Source organism: Drosophila mauritiana, chromosome X (genome assembly GCF_004382145.1).
Source record: "Drosophila mauritiana strain mau12 chromosome X, ASM438214v1, whole genome shotgun sequence".
In the NCBI taxonomy this organism is placed as follows: Eukaryota; Metazoa; Arthropoda; class Insecta; order Diptera; family Drosophilidae; genus Drosophila; species Drosophila mauritiana.
Genome location: NC_046672.1, coordinates 9,061,707 through 9,082,035, shown reverse-complemented (window position 1 = coordinate 9,082,035; position 20,329 = coordinate 9,061,707). Strand labels below are relative to the sequence as shown.

General features: G+C 43.4%; 1 protein-coding gene across 2 annotated transcripts; it reads right to left on the bottom strand.

The window, feature by feature from the left end:
• Positions 1–1,537: 1,537 nt before the first annotated feature.
• LOC117147703 (protein lozenge) lies at positions 1,538–19,576 on the bottom strand. 2 transcript variants are annotated; one of them, XM_033314691.1, is made up of 6 exons: positions 19,366–19,576; positions 17,371–18,355; positions 15,632–15,871; positions 10,364–10,477; positions 8,736–9,092; positions 1,538–2,920 (listed from the first exon to the last, which is right to left on the bottom strand). In XM_033314691.1, the coding sequence occupies exons 2-6, from the start codon at positions 18,221–18,223 to the stop codon at positions 2,031–2,033; spliced, it is 2,454 nt and encodes an 817-aa protein (XP_033170582.1). In that variant the 5' UTR covers positions 18,224–18,355; positions 19,366–19,576; the 3' UTR covers positions 1,538–2,030. The 2 variants fall into 2 exon arrangements, with proteins under 2 accessions (XP_033170582.1, XP_033170583.1); XM_033314692.1 differs by having other exon boundaries at positions 1,538–2,917.
• Between the last annotated feature and the right edge of the window lie 753 nt (positions 19,577–20,329).

The following is a 20,329-nucleotide window of genomic DNA, read 5'->3' as shown; positions in this document are numbered from 1 at the left end:
GGCTTCAGCTTCCTCCTCGATGCAGTGGTAATTCAAGTCGCCCATCATAAACTGCTGACAAAGTTACTAGCCTCGCCTTCTGGTTCCCTTTGTTCTGGGCCACCGCAAGATCTGCGAGTGGATCACTTACTATAGCTGCAGCTATATAGTCATGGGATGAGGAGCGGAGGGTCTTCCGAAGATGAGACGTGTGTCGGGCTTCTGCCCGGAGAAGCTTTCGGATATGGAGGGGGCTACTACCAATCAGGCGGTGCTGCGGAGGATGTCTTTAACGCTTGCCTGGATCTGGCTTCTACACTGAAACTGTAAGTACCTTAGGTTATGCGTGATTCTCTAAAATGTTCTATATAAGTATGCTATATCTCAACAGAACTATGTTCATCTAATGACCTGTAGATATTTCACTGCATAACCAAATCTCCCTAGAATTTGTGTTCATCTATAAGGTCTCTCTTCCCGTTTTCATTTAATAATTATTCAGAAGCGTTAATTTTCATGAGATCAGTTCATTGGATCGATTATTTTCAGTGGATGGGCTATAGGGTATGTATTATCGATGGAATCCACCTCGGCTCGGGTCTGTTGTCTAGGGTTTCGCTCGTTTCGCAATTGCCGACAATGGAAATGTCTTTTGCAATTTAACACTTGACTGCCCCGTCTTGATTTGCCAGCTCCGGCCGACGGCAACAATGGCGGCACCCAGTAAGCTGTAAGCCAGTTTGAAGAGGGGTTCCGGGGGCTTCTCCAATTTATGTATGCCATGGAGCGACCGCAGAAGAGGTGAAAAAATGAAAAATGAAAAGCGAAAATGAAAATGGAACTAGAGCTGTCGGAGATCGGAGATATTGCAGATTGAAGATCTTCCCGGGGCGGCGGATGGCCTGTGCACACTTTGTGGTTCTGTTTGGCAATCATTTTTAATTTATAATTTACACGCGCATTTTTAAGGCTTCGCACTTCAAAATGCATGATTTTTTTCGCAATTGTTGCGAAGCTCCACCGCCATTGTTGCTTCTAATCTAAAATATGCGCATAATTAACTATTTCTGCATTCTGCGTGTGGTCGGAAAACTTTTTTCTATGGATTTTACTAACTTAACTTTAAGCATATAGTTTATGTGATGCTTAATAAAGAGATGGCCAACAAAATAAAACCAAAATGAGCGAAATAGATAGTCAAACAACCGAGTTACTTGAGATTTAAAGTATATAATGATATCTTACCCGCTTTTTCGTGTACGCAATCAACGAATGAGATTTAAATAAATACGATAACTTTATTTATAGTCTTCTCTTCATCGTTCAGATTTTTACTTTCATCTTCGAATCCTTTGGCAGATTCCCACACAAAAAGTAACAGAAAAAAAATGTATACATACGTATTTATATATTTATAGATAGTTGTGCGGCTTTATCGAGTATCCTTCAAGACTTAGGGCTAGTAAAAAAAAAGTGGTTTGTAGGGATTTGGGTGCTCTATACGCTAGGATTATTGATTAGATTATGTTATACTTTCATCTTATGCTTAAGCTCTCAATTATTTACACCTCGTTTAATGTGTTTCTTGTACGGGCTTACATTTTTTTACTAGTGTTATATATTATTATAGATTTTCTCATTATGCAGCAGCTGAACCCTCTTCTGAACTCAAAACTAATTTTGCAAATGATAATATCGAGTATAATGTTAATTGGGCTGAAATGGTAGTATAATTTAAGATAGGAGTTGGGTTTTATTTAATTAGTTTTGAGTTCTTGAAGTTAAGGGCGCCTAATCTCTTAAGAATATTCTTTACTTTATGTACAACTTGCAGATGTTTTGGGATTACTTAGGCATACGTTATTAACTATCAAAAAAAAAGTGAAAAAAAATTGTACAGTTCTTGTGGTGATCCTGCTGCTCTCCTAGTTCAGTTCGATGTGCAGGTGCAGCGGTGGGTGGCTGGGATTCGGATTTGGATTCGGATTCAGATTCAGATGTGGGTGCAGGTGGATACCGGTCGGCGCTGACCGCTGGATGATCCGATTGGGTCAATAGGGTCGCCACACCTGCGTGAGATCGCCCACGTCCTCCTCCCTGGCGGATTCCACCCCGCCGGCACCACTGCCACCCACTTCGCCAGCGGATTCCACCTGCTGCTGCTGTGGGTGGTGCACCTGTTGTTGCTGCTGCTGCTGCTGTGCGTGGTGCACCTGCTGGTGGTACTGATCCTGGCCAATTTCGATGCTGGAACGACTGCTGCCCGTCAGAGATCCAATGGTGAGGTGGTCCGCACTAGTGGCCGTGCCCAGATACTGCTCCAGCTTCTCGCTGCTGTGCAGATGCAGGTGGATTTGATTCTGGTTGACCGTGGAGTACAGCTGCGGGCACAGCACCACCGGCGGCGGAGGTGGTGGCTGTGGGGGCGGCGCCGCCTGAGGACCGTACTGGGCGGTGGCCAAACAACTGCCATACTGATAGTTCTGATAGCCATTGGACCACGCCTGATTGTAGCTGCCGCCGTAGTCCAGTTCCGATTTGGAGGCACTGCCTCCGCCCGTATTGCCGCCGCCATAGCCGGCTGTCTGGTAGGGATCCGTGGCGAATCCATGGCCATGCATCTCGGGCAGCACCGCCGGCAGATGGGCGGCATACTGGCCCGCCTCCAGCGAGTTGGCCGAGTCGTAGCCTCCGCCGTAGTGGTTCATGCCCATGCCCACTCCCACTCCCATGCCCATGCCCATGGTGGCTCCATTGCCGCCCACGCCCACCGAAACGGGTGCCGCTGCGGGGGGCGGCGGCGGTGGCGGCAAGGCCATCTGGTGCTGCAGGTGCGCGTGGGCGTGGTGAGCGTGCGGGTGGTGGGCGTGGCTGTGGTAGTAGGCAGCCGCCGAACTCGAGGATCCATTCGTCCATTCGCCGGCGCCCATCATTTCGGCTGCTGGAAGACAACAAATGGTTTTGGTATAATAAATATTTTATATCATATAAAGCTAACACAACGAAAGAGGAGGAACAAAATATCATTATAATATAATAATATTATTCTTTCAATTCACAAGGGAGCCATCTAAACCTATGACAACACTGGATGCACAAGAGGCCAACAATCGAGAGAGAGAGAAGGTAAATTAGTGCCAGCTGGGAGTCCAATTAACCCTTGATTTGCCCCACCCACGCACTTAACCCCCAACTGAAATTTCGCCAAGTTGTCAGTCGCAAACGTGGGCGTGGCCGAAGGGATAATTGAAAACATCATTTCATATGCATGGCAACGGAAAGAAGGGGGCATGAGTGTGTGTAGCACCACCCACATACCACCGCCCACCAGCCACCACGCCCCCTTTAAAAACTCGCTGCATGCCAATGGGTTAAGTGTGGAGCTTGGAAAGAAAATTCCAAGACATTGAAAGCGGATTTCCCAGGCAACCAGCGGGTTATCGCGACCCCGGCCCAATAATCTCGCATATTTCGATTAATTACGCAATACCCAAAGCCAAAACCCCCCTCTCAAAAATGCCCACCCGCGCCCCTGTGCTGAGCTGCCAAAAAAAGCAGTGGCAAAAATGTCGCTTAATTAATCAAATTCATTAGAAGCGATAAAAGAAAAGCATGAAGCAAATTGATGAAAGGTAAATCTGTGCTCAGGTAGCAAAGCAAAATAGCGAGGGATTACTTAAAAATCCTTAACCCTTTAAAAGTGTTCTAGGAAATATATAGATATTTTTGCAAAAAGCAAGTCATATTATTTCTTATATAGCATGAACTCCCCCTAATTGAGCTATTTATCATACAATTTGCTGAAATGACCTGCGTAATTTTCCTGTCACCAGACCAGAGACAATAAAAGTACCACCTTAGAGGGCAGATTAGTTACGCACTATGATGAATAATAAGCCCAGCTACGCACGTACCACTTATTTCTAACCCGCCCCCCTTTGGAAAACAGGGGCGGCGACTAATGAAAGGCGGGAGCAATGCAAGTTGCATGCAACTTTTCACCCGGCACTTATCACATTTTAATGTTTCAATTAAGGCGCAAATTGCGTTGCAGCAACAACAACAATGGGGCAAACTGAAGCCCAAGGCATGGGCGGTGGTTAAAAGGGGGGTCGGTCGTTCGGTGGGCAGGGTGGACCGGACCACCGCAAAACTTAGGCAAATGAGGTTGCAATGAAGCGAAGCGAACAGGATGAAAGCCCGGACTGCGATTCCAGTGGCGGACGAGGAGGGGTCACTACCGTCATTCGGTCATACCTTGTAATTTGCTGTGGGCACGTGGAATTATGCGAGGTTTATTTCCCTGAAATTGCGTATACGCAGTGTTGGCAGGGGAAGGGGAAAAGTGTCTAAGATACATGTACAAGCACAAGTTTTCCACCATCTAAATGTGTTGCCAAGTTTCTTGCACTTCCAATCGATCCCACGGCTTCACCGGATATCTTCGATTTTGGCCATATATCCGCTCAGCAAAAAGGCAAAAAAGAACAAAAAAAAAAAAAAGGGCTAAAGAGTGGGCTAAAATGCGGATGCAGTCCGATCAATCCATTCGAAGAGAAACCACAAAATGTGCGGATAAGTCAAGTGTCTTCGAGTGGTGGCTTCTGCAAAAGCTGCCAAAAAGTTGGGCACAAAAAATCGAGGAGTTGGAATATTAAATTCATTTCTTTTTGAACTCACGGAGTTTAATACAAAAACTATTATTTTACATTTTAATATGGCCACAATATTAACAAGAATATAGATAATATTTTGCATAAGAGTAACAATCCAACAGCAATTAAGCCCCATTTTTTCTCTCAGTGCACGAGCAGACAGCTTTCGAGTCTTGAAGTAATTTTAATTAAAGTGCGTCTGACTAAAGTTTCGCCTGTGTTAGTGGCAGTTGCTCTTATTGGTGTGAATGGAGTTCGTTTTTTACATCATTTTTTATAGGTGTTCCCCTTTTTTTTTTTTGTTTTTTAGCTCTTTTGGACCCGCAAAATGGCGGCTTAAAGGTACGAAAAAAAAGCGGCAAGAAGTACTTGTACATTAAGAACAACAACGATGCGAAACGGAAGTGAGTTTGCGGTTTTTTGGGTTCGGGATTGGGCTTTTCGAGAGGGGGTGATGATGTCCCGGGAAGTAAGTGACTGCGGCCATTGGTAGTAAAAATATAAGTGCAAACAAAAAAATATATACATGCATACGTATGCTCGTATGTATGTATATATACACATATATAAGCCAAACCCAAGTTGGTTCGCCACAGTTGGCCGTTTTATGGGCCAAAGAGATTCCATTTCAATGTGTGCGACATTGTTGTCACTGTTAACCCCCGGCGGCAGCCGGCACTCTTAACCCACTGATGGCCGCATCTTGCAGCTTGGATCTCCGACTGAAGCTGCAACAGCTGCGCAACCGCATTTGGATTGATTTGTGGCCAGAAGTGGGAACCCGCAACAAAAAATGCCAATACCGATGCCAAAACTAACCCCAAACCCTCGATTCTGTGGCCAAATTTGCATATTTCCCCCCTTTTAATGGAGCCCAACACGATGGCGTGAGTTTCGGCATTCAGCTTGCACCAGATGCCCCAAATGCACCGAATAATGATGATGATTCTGTATACTGGATGTACACTGGATGCCACAGGTGTGTGGACCACAAACAATTAGAAGGACAACGGTCAGAAGGATAATGCATATGGAAGGTAAGGATTTGATTGGTTACACAACTAGGATTTCTATTGGATACCCAGATTTGATATGCAATGTAATATATTAATGTAATTTAATATTTTTATTGGATTTCTATTCAAATGGTAATGGAATAACAAATTGGAAATGCAAATTTGCTGTTTCTAACTTCAAAATAATATGTTAGTATATTTATCTTCTATGTTTTCTTAACTAATATATGAATGGACATACCCTCCCACTTGTCATCAATTATCATTAGGGGCTCAACTAATTTGCTACCCTCTGCTCCACTTTTTCTCCCAATTACAAATGTATTATTTTCCCCCTTTTTTTTGCCATAATCTCAACCCGAATTCTTTGAATTTCGCAACGATTTCCGCTGAGTGCCCGCTCGATTGCCTTTTGTAAATTAACAGCTTAAGCGCCACATTTAAATATTTATGACTTAACAGCAGCAGCAGCAACAACAAAAGCGAGTCGAGTGTTTTCCCCATAGAGGCATCGATTCCAATTCCGATTCAGATTGAGATACAGATACGGATTCGAATTCAGATTCAACGTGGATTTCTCGCTTCGATTCGGGCATTTCCGGTTCCAGCTTGTCGAAAATGAAAGAAAACAAAGCGAAAACATATTGCATTTGTTGCTATTGTTGTTGCTGCTCTTTTGGCCGCCTTTGCTTTTGGCTAATTGAAAGACGACGATGTGTCATTCACCATTGACAATACGTTTACGCGTTTGTTTCGACTTCAACTGCCCCCGCCTCTGAATTAAGTGATCGCAAAGGAGGCGGTGGTAGTGGACGCTTTCGATACCCTAGGAAACTGAATAAGATCTAAAACTAAATATAATAAAATATCAGGCTAATCAGGGCAAAAATTCATTCATCAGTTAATGTTAAAGAATTTAAGTTTCGTATTATAAAGGGAATACCATTTCGTAGAAATCTTTCTGTAACATTAAATCGTAACTAATACCGAAATCAAGCGACCCCCAAGCGGAAAGTGTAATCGAAGACGAAACATTTATAAATTAATTAGCATAAGCAAAATGCTTAAGTCTGGACCTAACACGGCGATTTGCGGCTCAGATTCGTCTAGTTCCAAACTGGCCACTGACTCATTGGCATCCGAATCCACATCCATCCGTGACTCAGTGGCCGGTTCCAGTTACGCTCGCTATATATCCAAAATTCCCCCGCTCCGCACCAAAGCCACCAAAATTTTGATAAGATTTTACAGAGCCGAAGCGAAATCAATGCAAATTGAATGAAAACAGAAGGGAAATTTTCCACTGTCTGCGAGGGGCGCCATGGCAACCCGAAAATAGCAATACCCACATGATAATAGATCGGAGATATAGCCATATATATCTATCTATATAGCAGATGGTTCGGTCTGAACTGGTTATAGCCGCGTTCGAGCGCGTGCTCTTGGCCAAGCCTCTGAAATGGCTAAAATTAGTGGCGATCGGGAAAGGGTGGAAACGGGGTGACTTGCCAACTCTGGGGAGGATCGACCGAATATCCCACATAAGGTCTCTCACATGCGGTTGCCAAATAGGGGCGTGGCATGTGGTTTAAGTGTGGTGCAAAGTGAACACTTTATTATCAAAGTCTGCAAAGATTTCCTGGATATAAAGCTTGATTATTTTAGAGGCCTATCTCTTCCAGTGGAAACTGAATAAATAATGTTATTGTACCAAAAGTCTGGATGATTATGGCAAGAAAATGAGCTTAATTAATCTAAAAACGGTCACAAAGCCAAAAGAATTACTGTTTTTTATAGCTAATGATCTAATATAACTATCCCTATCACTTTTCTGCTAATTTTCAAAAAAATATTTTTTGTCAAATTGTTGCATTTTTTGGAAGGGGTAAACATCATCAAAATTTGCAAAAAATTACAAAAAAATAGAATTTTCTTTTTTGAACACAGTTCGATTGGAAATTTAATGACGAGCTCAACGAGGTATGACATTCCATATTTGGACCATTATTTGGTATGTTCTGATAAAAAAACGAATTTTTTTTCACAAAAAAGAATGTTAGATTTTTTTGAAAAAAGTCAATATTTCCGATTGGTTTTTTTTGTATAACTTGGCTAAAAATGGTCTGAAAGCTCTTATAATTATAGATTTTTACTCCTTATTACCAATACTAACTATCTATATCGTATTTTGACGGACTTTGTAAAATTAATTTTTGGCCAAATTTTCGCATTTTTTGTAAGGGGTAACATCATCAAAATTTGCAAAAAATGGACAAAAAATAGAATTTTCATTTCTCAACTCAGTTTGATTGAAAATTTAATTACGAGTTCAACGAGGTATAACATTCCATTTTTGGACCATTAATTTATATTTTATGATAAAAATATTGACTATTCTAGACGAAATATCAAAAAAAAAAGCCATTTCCTAAAAGTAGCATATTTTCAATTGATTTTTACATTATTCAAAAATGTTGAGACAGCCAGAAGAGTGACTGTTCTGTACATCCATTATCAACATAAGGAGTTATCTGGAGAGGGTTTTTCCAAATTCTGAGTTCACTCTTTATTTCAAAGCGAGAAACTTTTAGAGGCATGCGCGGATATATCTCTGCATATATACAATATATATAGCCTGCGGCTGTGAACTATTTTTAAGCTGGGCTTTGAGAAAATAAATAAATTAGCGAGCGCCTGCCAAACACAAAGCGAGCCATAAAAATACCGAAAATAAATCAAGAAGAGGTGTATGGCAGGTTGATTAACTCAATTAAAGCGTTTAGGCAGCCTGGTGCCAGTCAACGAAGCTGCACAGACAGTCCCAGACGCCTGCCACAAGTTGCCCAGTTCCCGAATTCCAAAGCGTGGCTGGCTTTCATCGCTAACAACTTCATTGAAAGGGTTAATGTGGCCAAAGGGGGAGGGGGAATCGCTAGCTGCACTGAGAACATTCTTTGGGTATACCATATAATGTCATATGAATACACTTAAATAATATTATATTTATAATCCCTGATCCGTATAGAAACGATCTAATTTATGCCACTATTTTCCAATATTTTCGTACAGTGCACTGGCAACTTACCTTGTATGTGCGGCGCATTCGGCTTGTAGACCTGGCAGTCCGAGTTGATTGTACTATTCGGCGATGAGTAATTGCTGCTCAATTGCTGCACCAGTCCAGCGCCCGCTCCGCCAGCCACGCCCCCAGCTCCGCCGCCGCCCCCCGTTGGAGTGACCGCCACAGCGGCTGCGGCCGCCGCCACCGCATTGGCCGCCGATGCCGCTGTGGCAGCCGCCGCCGCTGCCGTCGTAACCGCTGCCACCTTGGCGGACCGCCGGAGCGTCTCCAGCTCGTGGAGCGCCTTCGTCGAGGGGAAGCCATCGATGTAGGGACGCTGGCCCAGACCCAGAGCTCGGTAGTGCGGACCACCCGTCGGACCTGTCAAGGATTAAGCAATGGGTAAGTGAACCTCTAGGGTGTGGAGCCCAAATACTAAGTTAAGCTACGCACCAAGCCATCCTTCAAATATTACAAAACTATGCTGCTTTTCAAGTCCCACAAAGAAGTTAAAAGCAACTAAAAGCAACTTTCTATTAATTTAAACAAATAAACACTTTATAATAAGAGTCCATTTTGCATGAACTTAACTCAAGGTAAACTCAAGCTGCACTTTATATACTCAGAAAGTATATGTACATACATATACATATATGCATATATAGTATTACCTTCCCTGCAGCGAAGACTTAAAAATGCATTAACGAAATATCAAGAGGAAAAAATTAATTCATATATGCATTACACGAACTAAAAACAAGTTGCAAAAAAAACAAAAAAAAATGAGCTAAAAACAGAACAAGAAACGTAGGGAGGGTGAACCAAAAAGGTTTTCTGTGCAAACCGCAAAATTTTCAGAAACCGTAAGTAGCAGCAGCGTTTCCCTCCATCCACCAAAAAGTCGGCTAAAACCGGCTGCACTTTTCAAACACCTTCCCGAATGACAGAACATCGCAAAATGGCGGTCATCGGATGTCACACACGATCCTTGACAGCAGGCGAAAGGATCTCAAGAAGTGGTGCACGGAATGGAACATTTTGAGTACTTTATAGATATCAAAGAGGATTTTTTATCAGAACTTGATGTTCCCTGATCACTTGGATGTATTTTGAATAAGATGCAGTTTAGATTTGGCAATGAAAATGATATAATGAAACTATATCAAGGAATCTCTAGGACTGTGCGACTTGGAAAGTGGGGATTAGGGATTATGGACGATTAGGGGCAATTGTGCAGATCGGCTTAGCTGTTGGCCCGGCTTAAACACTTGTCCAAGTGCTGGCTGGATATACGGTTACGATGTCAGGCGGGAAAGGCGGACATGGCCACATGTTGCAATAGGAAACCCAAAACGCAGCGGGACGGCTTTCCATCAGTTTTTCCCCGCTTTTCCTTTGTTGTCCGTTGTTGTGGCAAGCGATAATTGCTAATTGGCAAAACAATACAGCCACTTATGTACATATGACTGCTTGTAATATTTACACCTTTGAGAAGGGTAAGGGTGCTGCTGCTGCACAGAAAGAAAAAACTACCACCATCCTACTAAAACTTCAACTGTACGGCATTCCTTTCGATGCCAAACAACCAATCACACAGCTAATGGCTAATTCTAAAACCATATTTCCAGGATTATACGATCTGCAACACTTACTTGTCTTGGAGCGGGGCTCGCGCGGTCCATCGACGGTCACCTTGATGGCTTTGGCGTAGGTTGCCACCTGTGGCGGACTCGTGGCCACCGTGATGGTCAGCGTGAAGCTCTTCCCTGCAAAAAAATAAGCATCAGAAGCGGCACGTCATTAGAGAACGGTGCAAATTCGAGAATTTAGTCGTAAATGTCTGGCGAGGATTTATGCGACGACCTCACTGGGCTACCGAATCAATTTGCGATTCCAAAATTACCAAAAGCCCAGTCCCAGGCCAGGCAACACGCGTCAACGTTCGTGCCTCAGCGCGTCTACCCCTTTAATGGCTGCACTTCTTATGGTTTTTGGGCGAAAGTGTGAGCTTGTGGTCTGAGTGAACTCGGTAACCCCTTGAGCTATTATTATGAATTTTGGTATGTGGTCGATACTACGCGTATAGATGCTTCATAAACGGGGTAGAACTCGATACGGTTAAGATATCGCAAGGGAAATGAGTTTATTTGGCAAACAAAATTGGGTGAAAAGTGTTAGTTTGCGGTCTTAAAAGTTCGTAACATAAAATAGCATTTAGGACATCGCGCAGTTCGATTAACCCTTGAAAGCCCCGACTGCCCCGGCGGTGCAGTTTGTTCGAACTACTGACATAAATTTGGTTTATCCCGCCTTAATGACTACCGCCAAAGTCTTTAAAGTGCACATAAAATAAGGAAATGTTGCAACCTGTCTTTCGCTCGGCCACGCCCCTCATTTCACTGCCCCCCTTTGCACATTTGCATCCCGAGGAACGGGCAACATTGTGGCCAAAAAGAGTTATACCAGCCTTTTTTCTGGGCTTGACCGAATGTTTACACTATTTATGGCCATTAAACTAGACACCGTTTGAAGCGGCTGCAAACTGCAACTGCGAGCCATCGGCAGCTTTTATCGATTGGGAAAATGTGAAATGAATTTCGGTTTTTTACTTCGATATTTTAGCATTCCGTCCCTCTATCTGTCCATCTGTCCATCTGTCTGTCTGTCTGGTCAGCAAAACTGGCAGTGCAAATACATACATCGACACCGACATACCTATGTACATATAATAAAACACCAACAAAGCGACATTGTTGTTGCAGGACCAGGACGGGGTCCAAAAGCCCGGAGACAGAGACCCATCCAATCTGACCGCAGAAACCTCAGTCGCATCACCCCAAACCCAAAACTCCGAGCCGGAGACCCCAAACCCCATCGATAAAGTCCATTTCTATCTTTCCGCTCCAGATGACTGAGGGTTCCACCTCCAGGTGGGCGGCTGGGCTTGTGACCAGACATTGCGAGCGAGTCCTACTTGTTTGGAAATTGCATTAAACTTTTAATTAGGAACTGCAAATGGTGAAAGAGCGCCTCCTTTGGGGGAAAATTGGGAGCAAGGTAAAATTAGCTATACAAAAAGTAACTTCTTATATACACAGCATTATTCTTCAAGGATCAAGAGGATATAATAATATGGTTGAAGATTTACATAATTTTATGAACTAAGCAAGGTCATGAATAAGCAAAGTAATCGAAGGACTTGTGATTCACTTGGCCTAACAATACAATTGAACGAATCATCGTTGTTTTTTTAATACGCGACAATAAAGAAATTGTTATTATGTAGAAAGAAAGAAAGATTATAAATATGTTATTGTTTAGTTTTTCGACTTGAAAGTTCAGCCTTTCGGTTCTTTGTCATAAATAATAGAAATGCAGCAATGGATCCCCGATGGAATGGAAAACCCTCAAAACTAGACACAATGAAGGACTGACTGGTCGAGATAATTGAAGATTTGATGGGTTCATTAACCGAAACCACGAATGGCCATCAGTTAGAAAGCGTTTTGGGCCCCTCGAAATCGCTCGAAATCTCAATCTGGAACTCAATCCCGAAATGTCTTCATTATAGCCCACAAACGAAAATGAAGCAACGTGCGTGTTGGACATATTTCGTATTACATACGCGTAGTTGAAAGAAAGATCCAACCTGAGACTCCAAACTCCAGCTCAAATTAATCAAGTGGAGCAGAAGCTGCGGACAGAAAGAAACTGTTAAATAGGCCTGGCTCCTTTTCGGGGCGCTCATTTTTCAAATGGCCGCAAAATGTGGAGCATCCATCGTATGTAAAAGTTCGTTAGAGTAATTGGAAAATGTTATTGCCCCTTTGTCTTTGGCGCACTGGCCAACTGGCAACTGGCAACTGGCACAACATATCGGAGTACTAAAGACCCCGAAATGGGAGCAATAACGCTCATAATGGAGATGGAAGTTGAAGGGATCCCGCGATTGGTATCTCCACAAATTAGTCATCATCAATGAACAATGACCATACGAATCGGAGTATCGGCGCACGCACTTGGACATTCAGTCAGTCAGTCAGTCAGTCAGTGGCATCCGTAATCTTCATTCTATATGTGAACATAACATTTGTGGGGACACGTCTAAATATACACACATCCACGGAACGCGGCGAACATCCATCCATCCAATGAGCCATCGCCTTTGTGGGGCGATAAGACTAGGCAAGACTCCTACTCATGACGAGACTCTGTGGGAACCGCGTTCGCCGAACTACACTGCGATAAACCCCATGGCGATATCACACGGAACACGGATATATGTATGTATGTATGTATGATGGTTACATCACTACTATTACTTCAGTACAGTGGCACAAGCTCTTTGGGCTGGGAACTTCTGGGTGCGAAATTCCAGATCCTTCGCCGATAGGGTACAAAAACAATGTGTACTATATAAGTAGAAGTTCCCAAGCTGATTAGAAATGCTATATTTGCGAACTTGAATGTTCTTGAATGGAAAATAGGCTTATTTTATCTGACAGATTTTAAAGGAACTGGATTTAACATGCTATTTAATATGAAAGATAACACATATATCTCATACATTCACTATCTCCTTAGACACTCCAATTATATTCTAATTAATTATATTTTTCGTAGTAAGCCTTTACAGAAGACTCCAATGCAACAGTCCACTTAATTGAGGTGTTCCTGCCTAAATAACTATGATTTAATGAACAAATTCCGTGGAAAAGTGCCTGCCCCAGTTGGCAAAACATTCCAAACATTCATCCTATTAACCTTTCCGCCGGTTGAACCGCCCATGCGACCACTAAGTCGGATCAGGAGACCTGTTCAAGTTTATCGGGCATCTGGGTCTCAGCCAGGACATCAGTTTCCCTTTCCAACCCTTTGCTGTTTTCTCTCTCTCTCTCTTTTTTTGCATGGAAATAAATCCTGCGATGCGACTTATGAATTCCTGGTGGCGCGTGTCCTTCATTTGCTTTGTTTTTCGATTTTAATCCTGTCGCCGGCGAGAAGTCAAGTCCTTTGATATGATAGATGATGATTGTAATGTCGCTGCTGATGTACGGCTGATGTAATTAAGCGGTCCTCAAATGAGGATGATAAACGTATTTGGATGTCCGAATCAGATGGAGATGCGTATTTAGATTGCGATTTGACGGCGGACCGTGGGGCAAATTAAAAACATGTCGACGCATGCCATGTCCAGGATAAAAAAGGCGATAAACTGCCACGCCCCAGACCCCATTTGAGCCCCCCGGCCACTTAAAATGCCAAAAAACGAAAGGGCATCAATGGAAAACGCAAGGCGGTAGCTATTTTTACTGGCTGTTTGCTATGGTAGAAAATAATACACACAAATAATAATAGTTGCTTATCTTATTATTTAGTAAAAATATGTTAGTTTTAACCGCCTTAAAGTTTATAGGATCTTTTGATTTGTTCATTATTTTTTTTTCCAGGGTATCCCCGCGTTTACCCATCCACTGCATTCCCCTGGATTTTTGTGCATTTCGTGCCCCTTGACATGCTGATGGTTTCGCTTCCATCTGTTTTCGTTCGCTTTGTCATCTAATCAGAAATCGCTGCATGATGTCCGCGATTTTCATGCCCCACCCCCCTCAACCCTCGGCCAAAAGGTCAGTGTGGCGGGCGGTTTGGGGTCGCGAGGTCGTGAGGTCGTGAGGGGGGCGTGGCCATTAAGTGAAGTGAACTGTTGCTGTTGCCTGCCGTTGACAATTTGGTCAGCGTTTATGTTCTTACATCATTAGCTTGTTATTTGCATGCCCTTTGCCATGGCTGTAATTATTTTTTTATTTTATACATACATACGTATAGGTATGTAGTATATATTTCTTGGCCCTTTTGCGGCACGAGCCTTCAATTTGCAAAGATGAGGAGCAGGAGGAGGAAGTGGTGGGCCTGGCCAGAGGTTGACTTAGGGTCAAAAGCGGCGGCAACAGTTGCAGCTAATTAGCCAACTGCCAACTGCTGCTGCCAATTCTATGCAACACAATACACATGCACATTAATTGTGGGTTCAAATCGATTACCAGAACCAAAAAGGCTCGAACATTGCGTGATCAGCCTGCCTGCCCAGCCGATCCTGTCCAGCGCATTTCCATATCCCATATATACCATATCCCGTATACAATGTACCATGTCCGACATGGAGAAGTTCGGGGATCTGCTGGGAACAACGTTGTGTTGCACATTGCATGTTGCATGTGGCATGTTGCCCCGAGGACAGCGCCAACTTGCTGCCTAATGTGACGACTGCTGTACCATTGATCCTTTTCGCAGGCGGCATTAGTCACTCCAGAACTTCTGGCTTGTCACTCAATCAATGCACTTCCGATGCATTCATTACCTATTTTCGGGTGCACAAAAAGAAAGTTCCTTTGCCAACCCAATATTACATACAACTTAATAGCAAGTTATGGATTCATACTTCAAGTTACTACTTTTGTTGCAGTTTTATCAAGTATAAACGTGAGTTACAGAAGTAACTCTCTAAGAAATTAAAACCTTACTAAGTTAATTATGCTTAAATAATTGAACGTATTACGCCTGATTTTCATGCAGTGTAGTTTGAAGCGAGTTTGAAAGGATAAACATACAGCTTCCGCTCATTTGAAGTTGTGGGAAGCCCTCTTTGGGCTCCCAATAATCGGCATTTGGCAAAGGAAGTGCTGATTGCAGAGCTCGAGGAAGTCTTCAATTTCCACAATGTTATATGGTAAACTAAAGCACAAAGGTGCTTTAAAGTTATATATAAGTCATATATTACATATTATCCTGATCTTTCGCTCAGATTCACAGAAGATAGGAAGCCAACTCCTTCTTTTTTCCTACCGCCCACAGCTCGCACTTTTTCTCTCTATTTTAGCTTACAATTCCCAAGTGGCCGTTCGGACAGCACTGCAACTCACCTCTTCCGCTGCGTCCCACGAAGCGCAGATCGTTGAACTTGGCCACGTCGTTCTTCATCTGGGTGGTGAAGTTGCGCAGCTCCGCGCAGCAGTTCTCGTCGTTTCCCGCCCGGATGGTGACGTAGGTGCCATCGCCCACTTCCGCCAGAGCGACGACCTTGAAGGCCATCGGCAGCGTCTTGTTGGAGCGCCAATGGGCGGGCAGGGCGGAGCACAGGAAGTACGGATTGCTCGTGCGCACTGGAAAATGAAGGAAGTGAGGAAAAAATCAGGATAAATCAGGTTGGTGTTAATTAGCCAAGGGTTCGCTGATTAAAATCACATTTTCACGGCCATCAAAAATATTCAATTATTTATAGTTTCGTGTCGGACCATAAATATCAATCATCGTGGATACTGAATGCTGGATGCAGGATACTGGGTCCTTCGACCACCGACTCGCCATCCGGCGGTGCATAATTAATTAATGAGCGGGGAGATGTCAAACGGAACCTACCGGACCGGACCGGAAGGGGTTATCGGTTATCAGATGACGTTTGACGGTTGACCTGGTGTCGAAAGTGGAGCAAAGTGTGGAGAGCTGGCTGAATAAATGATTTATTTACTCGCGACTGGCGCGCAAAATAGACCGAAATATCGAAATCTAATTGCTGATAATCATTAAATTTAATTTGTCACACCGCTGTAGGTGGAAATCATGTTTTACAAAGGTGTCAGGAATCAAATATGCGCTGCCCTGAAAACCAAATATAAACTCTAATAGTCTAGGAACATCCAGATCCTGATTGAATCCCATATGTATGGAATGTATGGAATATAAATATTACTTTAAGACAAGATTGTTAAGTCTGCTAGTTGCAATTCGATATCAGGGCGATTCATTGAGCACAAGTTATGAAAGGACTCAGAAGTGAAACAAGAAAAAATCATATAGGATAACCAGTTTGTGGGTTCCCCCGCTAATTTTACGACTGGGGGAGCGATGAGCTGAGATTTCATTAGCAGCTTTCGCTCTGGGTCATTGATATCATCGATATCGGGAGGAAAGTTCAACGGGCAGCAAGGAATAACAAAAAAAAGAAATGATGCCACCATCAACAAAATAAAAAAGGGGAACGACTCGTGCGTTGATATCAATAACAATTATTGATATCAATTTACGCATATTCCGACGCCGTTGCCAGTCCCATCTTCATTGGTATCACCATCATCATCATCATCGCCATCGGTATCATCATTACGATCATCATCCCCATGGAATCCGATAAGGCTGCGTCCGATGATCGTGATTGCCACGATGGGGAAGCCCCAGAAGTGCATTGTGCAAGGATGTGGCAAGAATGTGCGCTCCACCTTTGGGGATCGGGTTATCGAACAGCCCTGCAAAGCATCCACAGATCCCCACGATCTTGCCACGGACACGAGCTAAAGGTGCGGATTCCTTGTGAATGGAAGAGAAGGGTCCGCAGAGGCTTGCTTTGATATATAACTATCTACAAGGAATTGGCTGGGTCCCAGACCCATGAGACAAATGATATCAGGATCAGGAGCATAGATCATATTGGGAATCTAGTAGCTTAGAACTGGCTAGTTACAGCTAGTAAGCTAAGACCAATATTGTTGATGGGAAATTACAAATCCAGTTCGACTATAATTACTTTGATTCTTAAAGGCATGAAGGTAGTTATTAACCCTTAACCCTTTTGCAGACTATAGGCAATATCCCACCCACAACTCACCCAATTCGCCGGGATGTTCCTGCTGTCGCTTCTGTACCAATCGCTCCATCCACAATAGATCCTGGTGAACGGCGTTGTTATTGTTGCTATTGCTGGCACCGTTGTTGTTGCTGTTGCTGGCGGTGCTACTGCTGTGACCGCCGGTGTGTCCACTATGCCCACTGTGGGCTGTACCATTGCTGGCGCCACCTGTGGGCGAGCTGCTGCCAACACTGGCACTACTCGAAACGGCCAAAACCTCAGCGGCTGTGGCGCCCGTGGATGCAGTGGCGCCCTGGGTGGCACCACCTGCGCCGCCGCCAGTGGCCGTCGCCACCGCCGTGATGCCCTTGAAGTCGCCAGTGGAGCTGCTCCAGCCGTTGCCCGTCGGCGATGTGGAGGACGAGGTGACCATGGCCGGCGGATGTGGTCCTGCCGGCGGATACGGGTACGGTGGGTGGTGGTGGTGGTGGTGGGGCGCGTGCGGATGCGGTGGGTGGTAGGGGTGGGCGTGGTGGTACGGTGCGTAGTGGTGGTGCAGGTGGTGGTGGTGGTGGCTGCCGCCGCTGCCGTTGATGCTGCGACCCAGGCGGCCGGGACCGGCAACGCTGACGGGCGCCACAGTGGTGCAGTGGTCCGCCACCAATTCCTGGCCCAGTCCCAATCCCAAACCCAGTCCCAATCCGAGTCCGAGTCCGTATCCGGAAGCCAATGGCAAGCCCAGCTGCAAGTGCGATTCCGTTTGCGATGCCAAGTCCAATTGCGCCTCCCCAGCAGCGCCCGTATGCCCAGATGGAGATGCTGATGGAGTTGGAGTTGGAGTTGGATTTGGAGATGGAGGCGTCTGCTCTGCCGCCAGGAGATGCAAATGCATTCGTCGACGGCGGTGACCTTTGATCCGCTCGTTGCCCCTTTTTTCTTGCAGTGTGTGCGGGTCGCAGGTCAACCGCTTATCACCCTTCGCTCCGGCGGTGTCTTTTGTTCACTCATCAATAAACTCTAATCTCTAAACGGATTCACAGAAAAAAACATACTTAACAATTGTTTGCAATTGCACTTACGATACCAGAAAGTTTCGTGTTTAATTGAAAACTTAAAATGTCGATCGATTCATTAAAATATCCAATACATAAAGAAAAAGTTCACTGGCGTACATTTAAATAAATAAATAATTGCAAAAAACAAATATATTTAAAAAATGATTAAAAATATGTTTTTGATTCGAGTGGGCCATTCTGAATATATATTAAATAACTTTATGTACTACATTTCACTTTTATAAACCAAACGACGATCGACATTTTCGTTTGCAAGTTCGCACTTTGATAAATTAGTCACAGGAATTAGCGGTGCATTTGTTGCTATTGTTGTTTTTTTCGAGCATGCTTTTGCCAGATGATTTCTGAACTTCATTTGACTTGATTTCGTTTGATTTGATATTGTTATTGTTTGCACTTCACTCGGCTAATTAGTAATACTCTATGTTTGACTCCCGATTCGCAGACGGGCCTCCTTTTCTCGATTGTAATTTTGATGAGATTTCTGGGAATCGGTGTAAAAACAATGCAGTACGAGTTTAAAATCAATAAACATTTAATGTTCGCAGCTGATCTCCCGAAGTAATCATAAATGGTTGTAAATGAAGCAGTTATTTGTTTATTCAGACAATGTATAGAAGCTTTTAGAATTACTATATTATTTGCTTGAGAACAAGCAACAAAGTAAACAAATGTAGTTCACAGTCGGAAAATAAAGTCTTAAAAAATATGAACTTATGTTTTTGTCATTAAAAACACTTCCTAAATATGTTTGTGTCACTATTTATCACTTTTATTTTGTTACTAATTGCACTAAATATCACTTTTGTTTGTGTTTAGTTTAATGTGAAACTGTTTGTTTCTGGCGAAACTGTGTCGCCTTTTTGTTTAAATTTAGTTTGTGGCGAAAAAAACTAAACTGACTAAAAATTAGGAGATTTTGGCGCGCTTTTTGTGCACTACTTTGTTTAACACTTACACACACTGCTAGTTTACTTTCTCCGGTATTTGCTTAAGCGACTTAAGCACAAGTTACAAAAAAAAGGGTTAACACGTAAGCGAGGTGTTATTTTTTTGTGTTTCTTTCAGTCAATTAAAAACTTCGCTAACAATGGAAGCAATAATGCTCGCGCGTCGTACTCCAAAACATAACTGAAACTGACTTTTAACTTTTGACTGCGCCGCTTGAATTTCGCGAGGCGATTGAGCTCGGCTCTGAGTCGAATCCAATCGTTTTTCCACTTGCCTCGCGAGCCAATTGGAACGAGAACGGCTCTCTTTGGCCGGGGCGTTTTGGGTCTCTTAAGTTGCTCGCTCTCTCTCTCTCTCTTGCTCTTCTGCAAATGCATGGCTAGTATGTGCATTGTGGCAAGTCACCATTCCCGCAGTGCTGTTGCGTCCAATTTTTAATAAATTTCGCTAAAAATAATAGAATTTAAATGCGTAATCAAATAAACAGTTGATCTCCCTCTCGCTCGCTCCTGCGTTTCCCTTGCACTTGGCACCGCCCCCGGATTCTGATTGGCAGGTGGACATGGCATTTGAGGCACGCCATTGGTGGACACATTTTCATCCACCGCCGGCTGCAACCACTTCCAATTGGAATCGCAGTTAAGCGCGCTCTCTTCATTCAGCTGAGAGCGTGACGACTTAAGAGCGGCGCTCTTGTTGAGTCGGGAAATTTCGAAAATATTTAAGAGTTGCATTTACCTAATAACTGAATATTATTCGATTTTCGTGAGAAAATAAATAAGTTCTGTTTTTTTTAAATTTATTTAAAATTTAACATATATATATATAAGTCGCACTTATGGAAAATTATATCATATAGATACATTTTGGTTATTAGAGATGAAAATCAGAGAATCTACTTTAAAACTGCAACTTAACATGCTTATCAAATCTGCTTTTATCGCAAAAAGTTTTAATTAAAAACTGGTGTT

Coding starts and splice junctions, on each gene's coding strand:
- LOC117147703 (XM_033314691.1), bottom strand. CDS start 18,223: ATGCATTTGCATCTCCTGGCGGCAGAGCAGACGCCTCCATCTCCAAAT. Junction 9,093..10,363: donor CGAGCCCCGCTCCAAGACAA/GTAAGTGTTGCA, acceptor AATCCTTGACAG/GTCCGACGGGTGGTCCGCAC. Junction 2,921..8,735: donor GAATGCGCCGCACATACAAG/GTAAGTTGCCAG, acceptor GTTGTCTTCCAG/CAGCCGAAATGATGGGCGCC.